This window comes from Trachypithecus francoisi, unplaced genomic scaffold, assembly GCF_009764315.1.
Source record: "Trachypithecus francoisi isolate TF-2019V2 unplaced genomic scaffold, Tfra_2.0 Lachesis_group14, whole genome shotgun sequence".
Lineage (NCBI taxonomy): Eukaryota > Metazoa > Chordata > Mammalia > Primates > Cercopithecidae > Trachypithecus > Trachypithecus francoisi.
The window spans coordinates 24858614-24879195 of record NW_022681459.1 but is presented as its reverse complement, the minus strand read 5'-3'; the positions used below and the strand labels follow the sequence as shown (position 1 = coordinate 24879195).

Genomic DNA, 20582 nt, shown 5'->3' with positions numbered 1-20582 from the left:
ACTAGGTTTTCCCCATGACATTAAAGTCTCAAAGTACTTTTGGAACGTTTTCTTGGATACTGGAAGTTTCACCTGCAAAATTCATATATAATTTGAAATGTAAGAAACAGCTCCTACAGACCAGGGCCACCAGGGCAGCCTTCCCTGTAACAAGAGCTGTACCTGAATTGCAACAACACAATCCCACTGATTCGGAGGACAAGACTCCGCCCAGCTGTGGCTCTGTCACTTGTTATTAATTCTTTCAGATTAAATTTCAATATGAGGCTATTTTGTACCTTAGCTAGTTCCATGTAAATTGATAATTTTTCTAAAAGAAAAAGAGAAAGAAAAGAGAGGAGGAGAAAAACTGACCTTCACACAGGCCCACATTTACTGTGGGCCAAAATCCTGAAAAGCTACTCTCAAAGTCAAGTAAATCGTCAAAGTTCCCAGCGCCATTCCTTGGGTCCCTTTGCACATTTGTGCAGCACTTCACGGTTAGCAGAGGGTGTACCCCCTCTACATTATCTTTGGTGGTAAGAACTTGCCTGTGTCATCAGCTGTGCAGGAATATGGGAGAAATGTCTGCTTTCCCAACCACAGCTGCAACTTGCCCTACGGAGCAGCTCAAAATGCTCCTGGAGATGCGATTTAGATCCCCCACTCAAATTCATACCTGGGATTCCAAGAAAGAAAGAAATGTTACAAAATGTGATCATCATTTCCTTCTATATTTACCCTGCAACATCCACATGTGTGCCCATGAGTGCTGAGCCGCCAGTCCCTGCTCAGACCTGTACTCATCCTCTCTCTCTAGCCCCATTCCCTGTGATGACTCTGGACACAGCCCCGAGGCCCTGGTCCCTCTCTTGCTCTCGTCCACCCCATGCCCCACACCCTCTCCTCCTCTCTGACTGTGCCCTTCCTGGCCCCTTGGGGCTCCTCATTCAGGCTGTTCTCTCCCAGAACTCTCACATTTCCTTGGCTTTTTTGGTTTCTCTCAACTCCATGCCTGTTCATCCCACCGGCTGCCATGATGCAAGGCCCAGCCTTCCCTCCCCATCTCCCTATGGATGCGCCTGGCCTGCACCCACAGCCTCACCTGTGAGGCACCCACTGGAGCCACCTTCCAAACACACTACCAGGGAGGTTTGGCTTTTTCTGTTTGTTTTTAAATTTTTGTTTCCCATTGTTATTGCATTTTATTATTATTATACTTTAAGATCTAGGGTACGTGTGCACAACGTGCAAGTTTATTACATAGGTATACATGTGCCATGTTGGTTTGCTGTACCCATCAACTCGTCATTTCCATTAGGTATTTCCCTTAATGCTATCCCTCCCCCAGCCCCCCGGCCCCCAACAGGCCCCAGTGTGTGATGTTCCCTGCCCTGTGTCCAAGTGTTCTCATTGTTCAATTCCCATCTATGAGTGAGAACATGCAGTTTTGTTGGTTTTTAAAGGCAATGAAATAGCATTGCATTACATTTTTCCCCTAATACCAAACACAAGCATTTAATTAACCCCAAACACTAAACCCAAACATTCATCTTCAACTTCCTTTTCTCTTTCTCACAACCATTCCCCCTGACCACTCTTCTGCTTATAGGTGTCATCTATTTCTGCCCATAATATTAGAGATAAGGCTCAATTTGAAAACAGATGCAAAATATATAATGGGTCAAACACAATCATTGCTTTCCTTGTTTCTAGACAGATAGCAGCTCTCCACCCATGACTTGGGACCCAGGCCCCTTCACCTCTTGACTTCATTGTGCCCCACAGAAGGGGCAAAGGCATAAGGAGGGGACACATCCACTATTTAGGACAATGGCCCAGGAAGACACACTCATTTCCAGATGGGCCAAGACCCAATCACCATGGCCAACCCTCAATGCAAAGAGGATGGGAAATGCGGTCCAGCCCTGGTGAGAAACTGGATTTTAGGGAAGCAACAGATATCCCCCCAGACTTTCCAGAGCACTGATCACTACTCATTCATTAACCTTTCAAGACAGGTTCTTCCAGGGGTCAAGACAATTACCTGGAGCTGGGGGTTTGCAGTTTAGTCAGAAAAAGGATAAAGCCTACAAATTGGGGAAGTGGGGGAGGCAGGAATAAATTTCCTTCATAACAGTTTTAAAGTATGAAGTATCACTGAAGACTGGAGAATCAGCTAATTTGACAAACCCTCTTCCACTTAAGGACTCAGAAAGACAAGAGCTTAGAGTGGCTTTGCACAGTTGGGCAGCCTCCCAGCGGCCAACATGGGATATACACCAGGCCTGCTGGAGCCTTCACAGGGCTCTGCAGACAAGGTCTCCCCAGCCAGGCAGAGTTTGAGCCCAGACACCACTCCATATAAAGTCATATTTAGACACTTCCACTCAGCACAAAAAAATTAGCAGTGAGAGCTCGGAGTTGACCATTCAAGGACAAGAATACCCTGCCATGTAGGGGGTAGGGGCAGTGAGCAGGACACGGCCTCTGCCTCCCTCCACACATTCCAACCCACCTCCAGTGAGCAGGACATGACCTCTGCCTCCATCCACACATCCCAACTCACCTCCAGTGAGCAGGACATGTCTTCTGCCTCCATCCATACACCCACCCCATCTCCAGTGAGCAGGACATGGCCCCTGCCTCCCTCCACACACCCAATCCACCTTCAGCCCTCCCAACCTCAACAGCCTCCCATCGACATCTGTCCTGGTATTTGTTCTAAGAAAGGGAAAAAAGCAAATTTTCTTACAAATGAAGGATTTTTCTTATTATCAGTGAAGGACTATTGAGGGCGATCATCTGAAAGTCAAAGCTGTCAGACTAGAGAGTAGGCTCTGCAGAACAGATGCTGTCTCTTCCTGAGGCTGAAACATAAAAACAGATCCAGGGGACTGATTTTTAAGGCAACTAATCATCCATGAGCAAGGTTAACTCAGAAGTTAGGTTGGTGGCACTCAAATCCCATCTCTGGCTATGTTCTCATTCAGATAAATGATGGTTTGTTGACAGACGACAGTTCTCCTTTAACCAAGATAAAAACAGAATGTCCACAAAGGAAACACATGGCAGAGTCAAAGGACACAGAATTTAAGTCTGGAGGAAGAAATTTCTTACCAAACTTTCAGAAGACTTTAGTATTACTGGCCAAATAATTAATTTCATAAGTGGATTATATGCTTTTAAACAGCAGAACCAGTTCCAAAGTTCCCCTGCACTCAAGTTTTAGGAGAGCTTTCCTAATGCATTATTAACTAATGAGTGAACCAGTGTGTTAATCATGAAAGCCATAAGAAAGAACGTAACCAGACATGGTGCCTCATACTTGTAATTCCAGCGTTTTGGGAGGCCAAGGTATAAGGATGACTTGAGATCAGGAGTTCAAGACCAGCCTGAGCAATATAGTGAGACCCCCATCTCCATGAAAATAAAAATAATTGGCCAGGCATAGCGGCAAAAGCCTGTGCCTCCTGTGCCTACTCAGGAGGCTGAGGTGGGAGGATCACTTGAACCCAGGAGATCGAGACTGCAGTGAGCTATGATGGTGCCACTACATTCCAGCCTGGGTGACAGAGTGAGACCCTATCTCTAAAAAAAATAGTAATTTTAAAACTTTTTTAAAAGAAAGAAAATAACCACAAGCTAAAATGACAGATGCTGAAGGTGGAGGAGGCAGAAACCAAATCAAATTTGTAAGCACAGAGAGAGAGAACATTTCCCCACCCTTTATTTACCTTGGCATTGAATCAGCCATTAAAGTACAATGCATGCATACTTACCAACAAAAACCAGAAATGTTTTTTAAACCCTGAAATTTGGCCAGTAGTTCAAAGAGCTTGTTCAAGATGCTTGCCCTAAACAGAAGGAAAGTGACAAGGGAAAAATTTATTACAAAAAAAATTGATTGCAAGTCTGTTACATGCAGGCACAGAACACATGCATGGTTTTGTTTAACCTTATAACAACACTGTGAGTTGGGTATCATCGTCATTTTGTAAGTGAGGACACTGAGGCTTACGAATTTGGATAGTGTGTTGTAAGTCAGTTCAGGCTGCCATAATAGACTATCACAGACTGGGTGGCTTAAACAATGGACATTTATTTTCTCATTGTTTTGGAGGCGGGTTGGCAGGGTTAGTTTCTGGGAGCCCTCTCTCCTTGGCTTGCAGATGGCCACCTTCTCCCTGTGTCTCATACGGCTTCTCCTCTGTTTGTGTGCACCCTGGTATCTCTTCCCCTTCTCCTAAGGACACCAGTCCTACTAGACTGGAGCCCCAACCTTATAGTGTCATTTAACCTTTAACTATCTCCTTAAAGGCCTTATCTCCAAATACAGTCACCTTAGGGCTTGGGGCTCAAGCCCTATATGGATTTGATGGGGACACAATACAGTCCATAACAGATATCATGGCTAAGAGCCCACTAAGAGTTGCTAAGTAGTAGAGCTAAGACTGTCTGAATCTAAAGAGGACTCCTTCATTCTGAGCTTACTGCCTCTCCCATGCCACAGCATCTCAGATAGAGTTGGGAGGCATCCCTCTGTAAGAGCTGACTCAGTAGAACCTGCTGGCAGGGACACAATTTTGCAGCAATAAGCTCCATCCTGGTGGGCAGGATGGTGAAGTACTTACACAAACTAGATCGAAGAGCACAGAAGTCCAAGTCAACTAGAGGCCTATCCAGATGGTATGGAATAAAAATGGCTTTGTCTACTTTGTTTATAGCTACACAAATGGTATTTGGTTTCACTAGCCCATACAAAGTGTGCCGTTCCATTGTCCTCAAAGAGCCAGCCTTCATTCAGTGTTTCTTTTCTTTTCTCCAAACCACCAGCTAATGTCCTGGAGGGCGACTCCATGGATCAGGATGTCGAGAGCCCAGTGGCCATTCACCAGCCAAAGTTGCCTAAGCAGGCCAGGGATGACCTGCCGAGACACATCAGCCGAGACCGGACCAAAAGGAAAATCCAGAGGTACGTGAGGAAAGATGGAAAATGCAACGTTCATCATGGCAACGTGAGGGAGACCTATCGCTACCTGACTGATATCTTCACCACCTTAGTCGACCTGAAGTGGAGATTCAACCTGTTGATTTTCGTCATGGTTTACACAGTGACCTGGCTCTTTTTTGGAATGATCTGGTGGTTGATCGCGTACATCCGGGGAGATATGGACCACATAGAGGACCCTTCCTGGACTCCTTGTGTTACCAACCTCAACGGGTTCGTCTCTGCTTTTTTATTCTCAATAGAGACAGAAACCACCATTGGTTATGGCTACCGGGTCATCACAGATAAATGCCCAGAGGGAATTATTCTCCTCTTAATCCAATCTGTGTTGGGGTCCATTGTCAATGCATTCATGGTGGGATGCATGTTTGTAAAAATCTCTCAACCCAAGAAGAGGGCAGAGACCCTGGTCTTTTCCACCCATGCAGTGATCTCCATGCGGGATGGGAAACTGTGCCTGATGTTCCGGGTAGGGGACCTTAGGAATTCCCACATTGTGGAGGCTTCCATCAGAGCCAAGTTGATCAAATCCAAACAGACCTCGGAGGGGGAGTTCATCCCATTGAATCAGACGGATATCAACGTAGGGTATTACACGGGGGATGACCGTCTGTTTCTGGTGTCACCGCTGATCATTAGCCATGAGATTAATCAACAGAGTCCTTTCTGGGAGATCTCCAAAGCCCAGCTGCCCAAAGAGGAACTGGAAATTGTGGTCATCCTAGAAGGAATGGTGGAAGCCACAGGTAAGATGTGTTCTATCCTGGGATGGCTGTGGGATAGATGCTCATTTTAAACTGGACCTTATGTTCTTATCTATTACAAGATCTAGAATACTGAACCTCATGCAATATTGACAACATCCCCTTGCTTCATGACATAGTATGCCTACGTATCTCACCTGAAATATATCTGCCAAGAAGCCTAACCATTTAGTTTTTAAAAACCCTTTGGAAAATAAATTAATGAACAATGAAAAATCACCATGTAATATATTTTAAGTCTCCAAATATTTAAGTTAAAATCTGATCTGTCTCTAAAGCACATTTTAAATGACCTTAAAACATTGCTAATTTAAATACTTGAGATTATTTATTACCAAGTTAGGAGGAAGAAGTTAAGTCTTTCAAAGGAAGCCTGACAAACTGCTTTAATAAAAATGCAATTTCACCCATTCTTTGAGAGTCATTTATAAGGCCTATAGCATTGGTTTTTCTTTTGTATGAAGTGAGTGCCTAGTATCTCTCCACACTTGACCTGCTGAGCCCCCAGTAAGTATAAAGTTGCAGACAAGTAAATAACTCTAGCAGAAAAGAAAAAGGTTGAAGATCCATTCTTCTTAATCCCGCCGGCCCTCTTGCTGTTAATGGCTTATCACTGGGATGTTTTCAGGAAATAGAGAAAATGGTCTGTTTTTACTGACGTCTTCGCTCATATCTGAAATTTGCACATTACACATCCCAACAGCAAAGCAGGTTCTGCCCATGTTTGTATGTAACATCCCCCAAAACAGAGCCATCAGCTATGACTCAAGATAACCATAGCGCCTCACAGGGAAAGTATAAACCAGAACCCTAATTCACTAAGGCCTTTATTATTCTTTGAGGTAGTAATAGTGTCTTTGGGGTCCTTTTTCCTGATACCATCAGCCCTTTTGTGCTTTTACATCTTCAGCTTGAGATTCGGGTGGTTTATATTGTCTGAAATTGCATGACCAGCAGGCTGGCCCCATGTTCTTCATCAACCTGTGACAAGTAACTTAATCCCGTGATCCCTTTTAGGGAAAAGTCACTGGTCCCATGTTTCTACCTCCCTGTACCCAACAGGCAAGGTCACAACCTCTAACAAATTTCTCCTACGGTGGTGGTGTGAAGCTTTTGCTATAGGGTTTTCAAATGCAGCAAACAGTGAAAACGTGAGTAGAGGGCTTTGCATGGAGTTCAATGGTAAGAGCGGTTGCCTTTCCATAGAACAAAAGGCGCAGGAACCTAATGGGAAAGGAGCTTTAAAGAATAACAAAAGTCACTGGTGCGAAATAAGACATAAGTGCTCCAGGTGTTAACAGGAGCTGTACCTTGAGCCTGATTTGGGGGTGCATTTGTGAGGCAATAGTTAGGTGGAGGGGAGGAGGGCGGGAGAAGTAGAAGGGAGGGCAGGGGAGGAGGGAGGAGAATGGAAGGCAGGTGGAGGAGAAAGGAGAGGAAGAGAAGGGGAGGAGAGAGGCAGGAAGAGAGGAGGAGGGGAAGCTGGGGAGGAGGGAGGAGAAATCATTCAAACAGGGAGCTGTCACTTTCCTACAGACCAGAAACTTCCCCAACCTCAGCTGAGCACAGGGACTCTGGATCCCCCTAGCGGCCACAGAGCTACAGCCTCTGACACTATCTACTGACCACTCAGGATGCAGTTTTTCTTTTCGCTTTTCACCATAAATTCCCCCAAGAAGACGTGAGAGAAGGCAGTGTCTCCAAGCTCAAGAAGCAAAAACCACTGGAGATGTACCCTCTGGTTACTGATGCTAATCTGAGCTTTACATTGTGGGAGTTAAGCTTTGTGTTCCCTCAAACCAAAGCCCAATCTCTGTAAAATAAATGAAACTGGAATAAGCAAATTATCTTTGTGATGTCCCTGAGTCAGAATTCTCCCTGGGGCAGGCCCTGTCTTTCTGATGACAGCTGGTAATGAGTGAGACTTTCCAAAGGGAGGAATATGGTTTTCTTGGTAATTAACAGTGATACTTGCCTCTGAGCACCCTATGGCCTTTCCACAGCTTTCAAGAGAAATCTGAGTAATTACCAGCAAAACCAATCCAAATGTTCACCCCGCTCCCTGGAAAAAGGCAAATCCTACTCATTTTCTTCTAAAATCTAGACTTGGAGAGGGGGCGGTTCTAGAAAGTTCTGGAGGTGTCTGGAAACTGAATGTGTCTTGGTCTTTTCCTCAGGGGAATCGTACAACTCAGTACCCCTAGTACAGCTGATCTCTTACGTTTCAGCAGGATACTGTTTGTGAATGAAAAGCTCAATTAGGATTTATGGGATTAAACAGGCCCTTAGGGGAGAAAAATGCTTCAATCTCTCAAAACCACAGGAAAAAAAAAATGTGGACCAAATGCACACTCGAGGAAAACAAATTCACAGGGATCTAATTATTCATCGTAGTGCTGGACTGGAAATCAGGAGCCGTGATAATAGCAAGCTAACACAAAACAGCTTCCCCTGCGCTCATCACTTCTTTCAAAAATGTCGCAGTTGACCTTAACCTGCTGTGCTCAGTGGCCTCCACGAGCAGGCCTCTTCCAGGGAGTGGGGGAGGCCCACATGGCCACCTTCACGCGGTGCCCTCTTCCCTGATAGGAAGCAGGCGTCCTGGGCACAGGATGATGCTAACGTGGTGTTTTCCGGAGACCCGAGTTATCCCGCAGGAGGCCACCTGAGTCCTTCCGTCTGCTGGGAGCTCAGGCCCGGTGCAGGCGAGTGGTGCTCTGTGGATGCACTGCCTTTCCACGCCAGCCGCATTGCAGGGTCAGGTTCCATTTTTAGAAAATGAAAGTGGGCTCCTTGAAGGCTGGAAGTGAGCCCCCCTTTCATGGCCCTGAAGGGACTGCACAAAAGATGGACCCACACCCACGTAGAACAGCCCCGCATCCCTTAGGAATGGCTTTGGCCCAGTCCTGCCTCAAGTCAGAGGGACATGCCAGGTGACCTTTAAGAACCTTCCAGTCATGTGGTTCTATTTTTGAAAATGAATCAAACCCTGGAAAATTCTGACACCAGCCACTCAGACATCTAGGAGTTGGCCGTGTCTCATCTGCAGATATATTTTTAAAGGGGGCCGTTTATGTTCCTGGCACATGGGCGATTTTGAGATAGTGGTGTTTACAGAAGGTTTCATAGCTACGTAAACAAACGTGCTGAGCAGCTGTGGCCCATGTGTGTTAAAATAGTAAAGCATTCATATAGACTGTTATTTATAGAGGGCAAATGGGCCTCGAGGCAAGATGACAGCCACGCAGCGCTGGGCTTGCTGCCAGTCAGCCCCCACTACGGCCTTGCTGATTGACGAACTTCCACATTTACCCCCAGCGATTATGCAACTGCGGGAGGCAGCATTTGCCTACACCTCGGCAAACGTGCCCGCAAGGATGAGTCCCCGTTAAGCCTTTTGGTTATTTTACACTTCTTTTGATGGAACCTATCAGACTTACACAAAAACAGACCCAGTAGTATCACTAACCCCCCGTGTCCCTGTCCTTCTGCTCCAGTGATTATCAATTCAGGGTCAAACTTGCTTCCTCTGTATCCCCACTCACTGGCTGCCCACCAGAATCACATCATTTCATCGGCAAATATTTCAGTATGTGCCCCTAAAAGACAAGGACTCTTTTTAAAATGTAGCTATCACACCATTATGACACCTAAAATAATGACCAATAAATTAAGATCCAACATCTACCGAGTGTTCAGACTTCCAATTGTCTTGTAAATGTCACAATTTTTTTTTTATTTACAATCAGCTTGTTCGAATCAGGATCCAAATAAGGTTAACACACAGTGATTGGTTGAGATATCTTGTAAGCCTCTTAATCTGTGACTTCTTCTATCTCTTTTTTTTTTCTGATAAGTTTTTCTTAAAGAAGATAACTTCTGAAAGATTTAAATACTGCATAGAATACTGGGGAAAGTGGAGGATGAAACACACCAGAGAGCACTTTATAGACAAGGAGGCAGGGCTGATTAATCAGAAGTCGCCATCTGGGAGTTACCAAGGACAGCCAGGGTTCACTGGAAATAGGTGAAGGCAAGCCATCCTTCACCATAGAAAAGCTCAGTTCTGTCGCTAGTAGAGTTATTCCCAGGCAGAGAATTTAGTCATATAAATCACAGCACAGATCATAAAATTTTTGAGTTGAAGGGAATCTTTGCCCATTTTACAGATGAAGAAATGGAACCCCAACAAGACCCGTGACTTGGCTAAGGTCAAATAGCCACTAGCAGGGCAGGACCTTAAAAGCCACAGCCATCGATGGTGTTGCCAGGAACTCCATGTTCAGTGCCCTTTGCACCATGAGTGCTGCTGATTCATGATTCGGCAGAGAAATGCACCCAGAAAAGACAACTGATATTTCTTTTTTTTTTTTTCAGATAGGGTTTTGCTTTTGTTGCCCAGGCTGGAGTGCAGTGGCACAATCTCAGCTCACTGCAACCTCCGCCTCCCGGGTTCAAGCGATTCTCCTGCCTCAGCCTCCCGAGTACCTGGGATTACAGGCGCCGCCACCACTCCTGGCTAATTTTGTATTTTTAGTAGAGACGGGATTTCTCCATGTTGGTCAGGCTGGTCTGGAACTCCCCACCTCAGTTGATCCACCCACCTCGGCCTCCCAAAGTGCTGGGATTACAGGCGTGAGCCACCGCGCCCGGTCGACAACTGATATTTCATGTGCAGACGACCTGGTATCAATGTGCCCTCTTTTCTTTTCTCTCACCCTTAGTTCTTCTTTTCCTTTAAGGTTCTTCTGTTTCCAAATGTCATCAGTTCATTTTTAAATTACATAGATATTGACATGAATTTTAAACAACCATATATCAGAATGAGATGTACCACAAAACAATTCTGAAATCAAAATTAAATAAGCGTTGTCTACAAAAATACCCCTGGAAGAACATGATGTTCTGTCAGGTCTGATTTCCAAGCACATTTTTCTTTACTGTAATCAAAATGCCAATCTAGTCTAGCAGGGGAGAATATGAGATTGCAGCCTTTGAAAAGATAAGACTGCTGAGGGTAAGCATCACCATGCTCTTAAACTGTTTCTAGTAATGACGTTTCATAGCCACTAAATTTTTCAAATCTCATTTTTCTCCTTTTGATAATTTCCCGCTGATCCCTCCATTGCCAAGCCATTATCTCCAATTTGACCATTTTTCTCTTAAGAGTTATAACCCCAACCACCCAGCCTGGGAAAAGAGTTCATTGGTGAGCTCTGAAATGCTAAGAACTTGGGTGCAACTCTTCATAGAGGCATCTTCCTGGAAAATCTCTATAAGGAGTGGTTTTTTCAATGTAAAGACATATGAATATATTTTTCATAGGTCAAAATCTGCCACCCATAAGTCAAGAAATCCAGTTCTCCTTTCTTTTTGAGCATTAAGTTTAACTCATTTATTTAGGGCTTCCTTCCAAAATGTCTATCTCAATATAATATATCCCAGTAGTATCATTGGCTGGCTGGGTAAAAACTGGTGACAACTGCTCCCCAAATATGGTAAACTCTCTGTAATCCTCCACAGCTTGGGGACACTGTGTTCTGGTTCACCAAATGTCTTAACAATCAGATTTTGGATGCTCCGGTGCACACATAGAGTCTTAACCTTTCTACCACTCCTTCCAAAAGGCAGGCTACTGTAAGAAACCTAGCATTATAACTCCACTAAACATTTCCCATACTTTAGAAGACAAAGAGTCAAGGTCACCATATATTACTGTTATTGAAAAAAGCAAAAATTGTTCATTGTTCACCAGTACCAGAAAATCCATTGTTCTTCCTTCTCCAAATGGGCCATGAGAAGCCACTAAATTAGATGCTCAATAGAAGTGAGTGATGATCTCCCAATATATACAATGTGGAATTCAAAGCATTAGGACAAAATTGGACTAGCATCTAAATTTAGCTCAGACCCAAACTCTAAAGTCAATACTCATCTTGCAAAGGAAGAGCATCATCCAAATTAGGAGATGAATGTCAAATCGTGTGGAGCCTCTAATTAGCATATCCTTAAACAGAGTTTTATTATTTCCTAGGGTATTCAGTAATACAAGTACAGACAGCAGGTTGCCAGCAAAGCAGTTTTTCTCAACAACTTCGAATGACCGGAAGAGTATCACTGAGGAAGGCTATGTAAATTATTCACACACACACACTCCTACACACATACACACATGTGCATACACATACACAAATACACATACACACGTGTATGCACACATGCATACACGTGCACACATACATGCACACAGCACACATGTGCACACATGCATACACATGTATGTGTGAATACACATACACGCATGTACACAGAAATACACATACACATAGGTATACATGCATGCACAGGCAAATACACATACACATGCACACACAAATACACACACATGTATACACACATGCACATGCAAATACACACATGCACATACAAATACATGTACACACAGGTATACACACATGCCCACACATGCACAAATACATATACACGTGTATACACATACATGCACAAATACACATATACACACACGCACTTACTAAACAACTAAGCAGCCTGAGGTGCTGCTTCTCCAGTCAGTCATGCCCTTGCTCCACAGTGGCACACCCACCCACTTATAACCTCGTTTGTTATATTAATTACTTGGTAAGCTTCTTTTTCCAAATTAACCTCTCTCGGCTACAGCTCAGCTCATCTGTACCCCTTTGTGTTATTTACAACATCAGGCCTTCCTGGGTTCAAGCTGCAGTTGCTCCCTTCCCTGCCTTAGGTAACCTCCGTCTCCATTTCTTCAACTCTAAAATGAGAACAATAATGGTACCTACTCACGGGTAACCTTCCAACCCCCTGAATTCCATTAGAGCAGATCATTTCTCCCTCTATAGACCACACAGGCAAAAAACAAGAGTAAAGCTTTGCAGGGACAGGAGAACAGGCAGTCGGGAGGCCCAGTCCCAGCGAGCACCTTCATTGTCCCCAGGGACCTTGCAGTTAGTGCCGTGATAGAATGACAAATGACTCCCCTCTAAAACCACTCTGAAAAGTCAAAGCAGCGAGTGTTAACCTGTGAGCACCAAGCCACACAGTGTGCAAGCACAATGCAAGGGTAAAAGCCAGCCTGGCCTCTGCCCCGGCTACCTACCATGAATGACAAATCAATGGGATCTGAATTAATGAGAATCACTGGACTCAGAAAGGACTTTGCATTCCTATAGATAGTAACATCTCATCATTCCAATTTCTGCCAAAAGTGGACATGAATGTAGATTACTCCCAGGTCTTCTGAGGCAACTGTTCAGTGAGAACAAGACTAATTGTTTACATTTGAAAACAATATGATTTCTATATTCCCATTTCCTCTTCTAGATTTTTCATAAGAATTCTGAAGTATCAGCTGATGTTCCAATTTAGAAAATGCATTTCTGTGCTGTTAACCAAATAATATTTACTTTCATGGTGAGTTCTTATAGATACGTCTGCTTTAAAGTACAGCTATACTTCAACAAAGTGGACAGTAAATGTGAGTTTCTGTGTAGCCAATTTCATTATTCTCTGTTTACATAGAAAGAATGATAGATACTGCATCAGTCTGCTTTGGCTAAGTTATGCTGCTGTAACAAACAACCCCAAAGGCTGAAAACAGCGGTTTATTTCTCATTCACACTACATGGCAGCAGCAGCTGTGTTTACAGCCTGTTTTCTCCAAGATGCAGACTGAAGGAGCAGCCCCTACATAAGACACACCGTTCTTATGTCAGGGAAAAACAAGAGACATGGCCAAACACTTGCTTCTGCTCACAATTTATTAGTCATAGCAAGTCATATGGCAGTGCCTGATGTCAATAAAATGGGGAAACATAATTTTTTCACAGGAGCTTGGAATAAATCATTGAGGGCAACAATTTCAGTCTACCACAGATCACCTCATAGTTTTGAAAACCAGTAAGCTGAGTTGAAAATTTTTTGTGAGTTAGGTTTAGAAATGTGTGGTAGTCATTAGCGTGCTCACCAAAAATTCCCAGCTTTCATCCTTTCAGACACATATTAGATTGCATTTCCCTATTGTTGTTGAACAGGGCTATGCAACCAGTGGTCCCATCAATAGAAACATTAAGAGGTGAGTATCCCTCTGGTGGAAACTTTACAAGCCAAAGTGTGTTCCCTTCCCACTTCTAAGGCTCTCATGGAAGCACATGTCACAGAGAAGCTTCTGTCCTCCTGACCCTTGACTGGCTTTGAAGAGTGGACCCAAGCCAAGTCCCATGTGATATACAGCATGACTGAGAAATAACCTTATGTGGGGTTAAGCCACTGAAATTTGGGTTGTCACCAAGGTAAAATCTAGCCTATCTTGCCTGATATAAAATGTCACATTAACATTTTGACAAGTTGGCCATTGTATACTGCCAAGCATACTAGACTTGCCAGGAAATGAATCTGTAGCTGGCCACTTTGCAGAACTTCTCCTCCAGGCTTTAAATTCTTTCTTCACTGATGAAGACTGAGATCAGACACACTGAATTCAAATTCTGTCTCCACTCTTGACTATCCCTGTGATTGAGCATATCACATTCCTTACCTTCACAAAAAATTTTTTTCCCATTCTGAAAAATGGGAATGATTCTTGTAGCTACAAAAAGATTCCACGAGATAATCATGCACATCCTTCACTGTGAAGCCCAACGTGTAGTAGGTGCTCAATCAAGAGAGTGACACTATGATTCTGTGAATCATACTGTTCTCATAGCTATCATTCATTTCATGCCTAATGGATGCCAGTTACCTTATTAGATGTTTTGCATGGATTATTTTAAATCTTCAAAGCAATTCTGAAATGTGGGTACCATTCCTATTTAACAAATGAGGAAGTTGGCTCTTGGGTGGGGGCTGGGAAGACAGTAACTTGGCCAAGGTCACCCAGCTGCTGAAGTGATAAAGCCAGGATGCAGTCTCAGGGCTGCCCTCTCCCCAGTCTATCTGCTCCAGTGTCCCTCTAGAGGAGCCGACACAAATCCTATGGCATGTTTGAGGGGCTCCAAGGTAGTGGTTATTGATTCGAGTTCATTAATGCACTGACAACTATGACTCAATGATATATAATTTCTTGATTTCAGGCCATGGCTTCTCCACTGGGCTCCCCTTGCCTGACTGTAGGAGGCAGGCAGGGATGATCTAGTCTTGCATAACAGTTGGCATTGAGTCCCTTGAAAGGGCAGCCTAGAGGCTCCCACCCTTCAGTTCTACCCAATTCAGTGTTATCAGGTGACTGTGCCAGTTGAAGCTCCGGGTTAACCCCATCCAAAATGCCCTGGTGCCATGCCAAGTATAACCCAAAGTGCAACCAACCAGCCAGCTGACAAACCCTTGAGGGAAAAAAAAAAAAAAGTTTAACACTGAAAGGCAAAAATCAATTTTGACTCTGAATTCCCTGCCAGAAAGCACTATAAGAAAAAGATATAGGCTTTGATCAGCCTAATTAAGCTCGGCTGGGGTTTCCATTCCACTGTAAAAGATTCAACAAGACCCTTTTTGGAGAAGATGATGAAGATGATGATGATGATGACAACGACGACTCATACTGAGGCCATCCTAGAAAGATTTTAATTATGCATCTGCTAAGTAAATACATTTCCTTTTACATTTCCTCAAGCATGTTTTATATAGTGTAAATATTAATAGAAATCTGTGAAAGCAGACGGATAATGGAGGGCTTGATGAGTAATGGGATTAGAGGAGAATGTACAATAGCGGATCGCTGAGATGGCTAGACTGTAGAGACTGAGTTTAAAATAGATTAAGGCTCCATTCACATTGGCCCAAAATTAAGTATGTTTAATACAACTTGGAAAGCTAAAGTAGTGACAAAAAGCAGGGCTTTGTTTGCTTAACATACTCAGTAATATGTACTTTCTGTTTCCTCAAAGTTGGAAAAGGTGTACAGCCTCAGGGGAACACAAATGCTGCTGGTTCATGATCCCCCTAGATGATGTTAAAGATTCATGAGGTCTGACACGGATGAGTCAAGAGAGATTTCCAAGCATTTTCCTGGTCCCTCCAGCAGAATTTCTTTTTGTTCCCCCAAAGGGACCTCAGCATGTTCAGCCTGGCCTGCAGACCCTGTGTCACCCCATACCCCCAAGGCTAGGGGAAAAGAAAGGTCATATCTGTTAAGCCAACAACAGATGGGTCATGACTACCAATGAGAGGGAAGGCAACTTGAGGGGCCACCCACAAATCAGGCCCAGCAGAGCAGGACGGGGCTGGGTTCCAATACAGCTGCATGGAGTCACATCCTGGGTTTGGTGGATGAATTAGCAAAGCCTCATCTGTGGCTGGATTTCTCATCCCCGACATTGAAGAGGCTCAGTGTGAGCACTTTGAGTTCCCATGCCAGCCAGGCGAGGTGTCCTCCACTGCCACATTGAAAGGTAGAATGGCACAGTGGCGTTTCTGTCCTTGAGTGCAGTCTGACACATACTCGACCAGGTACAAGGAGCATCTCATGAACAATGAGCACCCATGACCCAGGAAGGTGGTGGCCCAGTGGAGAGGGGGCATGGAGGGTGTTAGCTGCTTTGTGCACTTGCCTTCAGGGGTACCTGTCACATGTCCCACCCTAGGGTCTCTTATGATGATGAAATGAAATCCACAGATGTAATATGAATTTAATTTAAATGTTTAGTCTTTTTATCGTTCAACTCACCAAACTCATGATTTCCACTTTCTTCCCTCTCTTCAGTCTTTCAACACCACCTCCCCCTTAGATAGCAACCTGGTCTCATGCTTAGTTGAGAAAACAGAAGCAATCAGACTGAATACTGGCATCTTCTCACGACCATTTCTGCCACACACCTGGGCCTCTCCCTCTTTCTTTCCCCCATTGCTGTGGAGCCCTGTTCCATCAAGGACCATCTCCGCATCCCATCTCCTCAGCTTACTTAAAGACTTTTGGACTAGAACCATCCTCTTTCTTTCCTCCATCACCAATTTTTCCTAATAGTTCTATTTCCATCAACGTCAAAACATTCCTTGATATTCACCACCCAAAGAACAAACAAAGAAAAACAAAACTATACTTCTTTTTGTGCCATGCCCCTTTCTAGTACTATCCCATTTCTCAGCTCTCTTTCCCTCAGGACTTCTAGAAAGAATTGCCTGTCCTCTCCTTCACACTTTCTTACTTCCCATCTCAAACAGGCTTCCCTTCCTACCACACCACCAAAACTCACCAACAACGTCCATCCTGCCAGATCCAAAGACCACTCCACTGTTCCTGTGTTCCCTGGCCTCTCCACATCATTGGTGCACTTGACCACAGCCTCCCTCTCCAGTACTTTCTTCCTTGGCACTCATGACTCCCCTACTGCTTTCCCTCCTACCTCAATAAGATGCCTTTCCATTCTCCTCTGCAAGCTATTCTTCTCTTCCCAAAATGCCTCAGAGCCTATTCCAACCAGAGTCCTATCCCTCACTTTCCTTCTCAGTGACTTCAGTCCTTGACTTTAATTGCTGTCTTTTTCTATGTGACACCAAATTTCTGTCTTCAGTACTAACCTCTCCCCTGAGCTCTGCACTCAAAGATTTAAAGGCATACTTGGCCTAACAAGCTTGTACAACCAGTGTGGCCAAAGCAGAAGCTAGAGATTTCCCAAGTCCTCTAGAGTCTGTTTCACTCTTCATCTTCCCCAAGGCCATAAATGTTATCATGAACCATACAGTGACTCAAGTCAAAACCTACAGTGTCATCGGAGATTCATCTCAGTCCCTTACCATGGAAGTCCTATGGGTATTACTTCCAAAATATGTCTGTCTCTATGGCCACCATCCCAGATTAAGTTGTCATAATGTGGAAGCAGTGACGTTCAACTGGTCTGCTAATGACCACACTGCCAAAGTTCACTTGGCACAGAACAGCCAGAGCACTTTTTTTTTTTTTTTTTTTTTTGAGACAAAGTCTCATTCTGTGATCCAGGCTGGAGTGCAGTGGCACAATCTTGGCTCACTATAACCTCCACCTCCCAGGTTCAAGTGATTCTCCTGCCTCAGCCTCCCAAGTAGCTGGGATTACAGGTGCCCACCACCACGCCCAGCTAATTTTTGTATTTTTAGTAGAGACGGGGTTTCACCATGTTGGTCAGGCTGGTCTCGAACTCCTGACCTCAAGTGATCCACCCACCTCAGCCTCCCAAAGTGCTGGGATCACAGGCATGAGCCACCGTGCCCGGCCCAGAGCACCCTTAATAAGACAGAAATCAGAGCAAATCACCTCACTTGCTTGAAACCCTCCAGTGGATTTTCACTGCACTTGGAAAACTCCATGGCCTATAAGATCCCCCTGGCCTGGCTCTTGCCTGCTTGTCTGCTCTCACCTTCAACCTCTTTCCCACATGACATGTTGCAGCCACACGGGTTTCCGATCCTGAGCACAGAAATCTTGCTCAGGGAGGTCTTCTCTGATCACCCAAGAGAAACTAGCTCTCTGACCACTGTGCATCATACCACGTTGTGTGGCACTCATCACCAGCTGACATTATCTCATTAATTTAATTATTACCAATTAGAATGTAAGCTCCGGGAGAGCAATGCCTTGTCTTGCTCATTGCTGTCCTCTCAGTACCCAGAGCACTTCCTGGACCATAGTAGGCCCTGGATAAATACATAGGTACAGAGAGAATGAATGGAAAATAAATGAGTGAAGTCTCCCACGTGCTCACAAACCAGACTGGTCTCTTAAGCACATAGAAAAAGTCTTGAGTCACTTAAAATTGCCACACATAAAAAAAAGTTAACCTGGTCTTGGTCAAACCTGAAGCCTCTATTTTCTGGCAATGAGAATAACTCCAGACAACCAGTTCCAACCGCCTCCTCCCTGTCTCCTTCCAGGTTCCCTTCCTCTACCTGCAATTTACAACCTCAGTGGTTCCCCAGGGCTCTGGCCTGCACCCTCAGTGCTTCCCTTCTGCACGTTTTCCCAGGCAATCTCTTCCTGCCTCTGGGCACCAACTCCATCAGTATAGAGAGAATTCCCACAGGCACAGCCCCATGCCTCTCTCCTAAGCCACAGACCCAAGCAGCTGTGTCCTCCTGGGCGTCTCCATCGGGGTAGCTCTCAAGTCCCTAAAATATAATGTGTCCTAAACTCAGATTTGCTTCCTGTCATGCATTACACATCTTGATGAAAGGAACTTTGTCTCCCAGGTGCCCAGGTCAGACACCTGGCCATCATCTTGTGCTCTTCCCTCCCACGTGCTCCACAGCCCAGCTGTTCCCATGGGGCTGCTGCCAGACCATAGGCTCTCTTATGCAAATGAGCAAAAGGCATCTGTCCTCAAGACACTCTACTGCCATCTGCTGGGAAATCTGTGTAATAGCTCTATACAGCTGTGCGCCTTAGATGTGGTGAGCTGTGCAGTGTACACCCTGCACAACCATATGAGGTGGCCCTGGCTAAGCTTGTCCATTCCATCTTGTACCTGTCTCTAGTACCCAAACATCCTTTCCTCTTAGGGTCTTGGCTGCTGCCCTGGTTCATGCCACCAAGCCCTCCTGCTGGACCATTACCATGCTCCTATACTGATCTCCCTAAATGTAGTCTCTCGTTTTTGCAATTCCCTTCCTCACCATTGTCAGAATAAACTTTGTAACATAACAATCTCATCCCCTCACTCCCCAGCTCAGATACTCTCAGTAGCTTCTGAGGAGCTAGAGAACAGAGACCAACCACCTTTGCCTATCACAGACATGTCACCTCTCCAGGTGTCCTGTCCTTTGCCCCACTACCTCCATAAGCTGCAGAAATTCCTGAATATGCCATGGATTATTTCAACCCTGGCCTGCACATGTGCTGTGACACCATCTCTGCCTAGGATACCCTTTTCCATTACCTTTCCAGTAACTCCTGCCCACAAATCTCCCTGCAAATGCCACGCCTATGGAACCTTTCTCAAAAGTCCTCCCTCTCTGCTTCTGCTGAGTTTCTGCAAATCTCCATGATGTCTTATGGGTGACTGACCACATGCGGGTGTCCTCAATAGACTACACTTTGGAGGATAAAGATTATGCCTTTTTTTTTTCTATTCCCAAAAAGTAACACAATCTGACACATGTTCAGTGCTCAATAAAAAGGATGAAAAAAATAAATGACTTTTCTAAAAATAAGGTGTGGCCTTTCTAAATATGTCTCACAGCCTCTAAAGAGTTTCTTTCCACCAGGCACTATGTAATCTGGGCTCTACCCAGGAGTTGTGGGCAACATCTGGCTTCCCTATGAAAGCTATCATGCCATTTAATGCAAAAATTAAAGACACATTTTACTAAGAGTATTCTATAGGTTCCCTTCTCACCCAGTATTCACCACACATCTTATAAACTCCATCTGACATAAATACAGAGAGTTTAAAGCAGACATCCAAAAAGCAAACTTGTCCCCAGATTTAAGAAACTCTGCCAACTAGGAATGTCCCTGTGCGCCTTTTTAAAGTAGGTCTAGTCCAATGGAGACTCTCCAGGGCCAGAAGATTGGACTCCAAGAGCAGCCATGCCCCAAGGCTTTCACGCCACCTAATTATGTGCTCAGGGAATCCCTTGGATGTTATCCGGTTTCCCTGGCAAATCCCCTCCCCTCTGCCAGAGGAACAAGCCAACTCTCAGAAGATCAAAACATGGGAAGGGTGATCCCTTTCCAGAAGTCTCTAATCAATATCAACGTGAGGTATCCATATCAATAAAGAATGGTCTATCTGTAAGTAACCCTTCCCCCTGCAGTAATGGAGGAGTGGGAAGGATGAGCCTCCAAAACCATGCAAAAGGCCTTTTGAAAGGTAAAAACTCAACAG

General features: G+C 44.6%; 1 protein-coding gene across 1 annotated transcript in view; it reads left to right on the top strand.

The window, feature by feature from the left end:
- KCNJ6 (potassium inwardly rectifying channel subfamily J member 6) overlaps positions 1 to 20582 on the top strand; it is a 222920-nt gene that overhangs the window by 118874 nt on the left and 83464 nt on the right. Inside the window, exon 2 of the mRNA XM_033232467.1 lies at positions 4816 to 5736. Within this exon, the coding sequence (XP_033088358.1) occupies positions 4816 to 5736 (921 nt within the window). The remainder of the gene's footprint in view (positions 1 to 4815; positions 5737 to 20582) is intronic.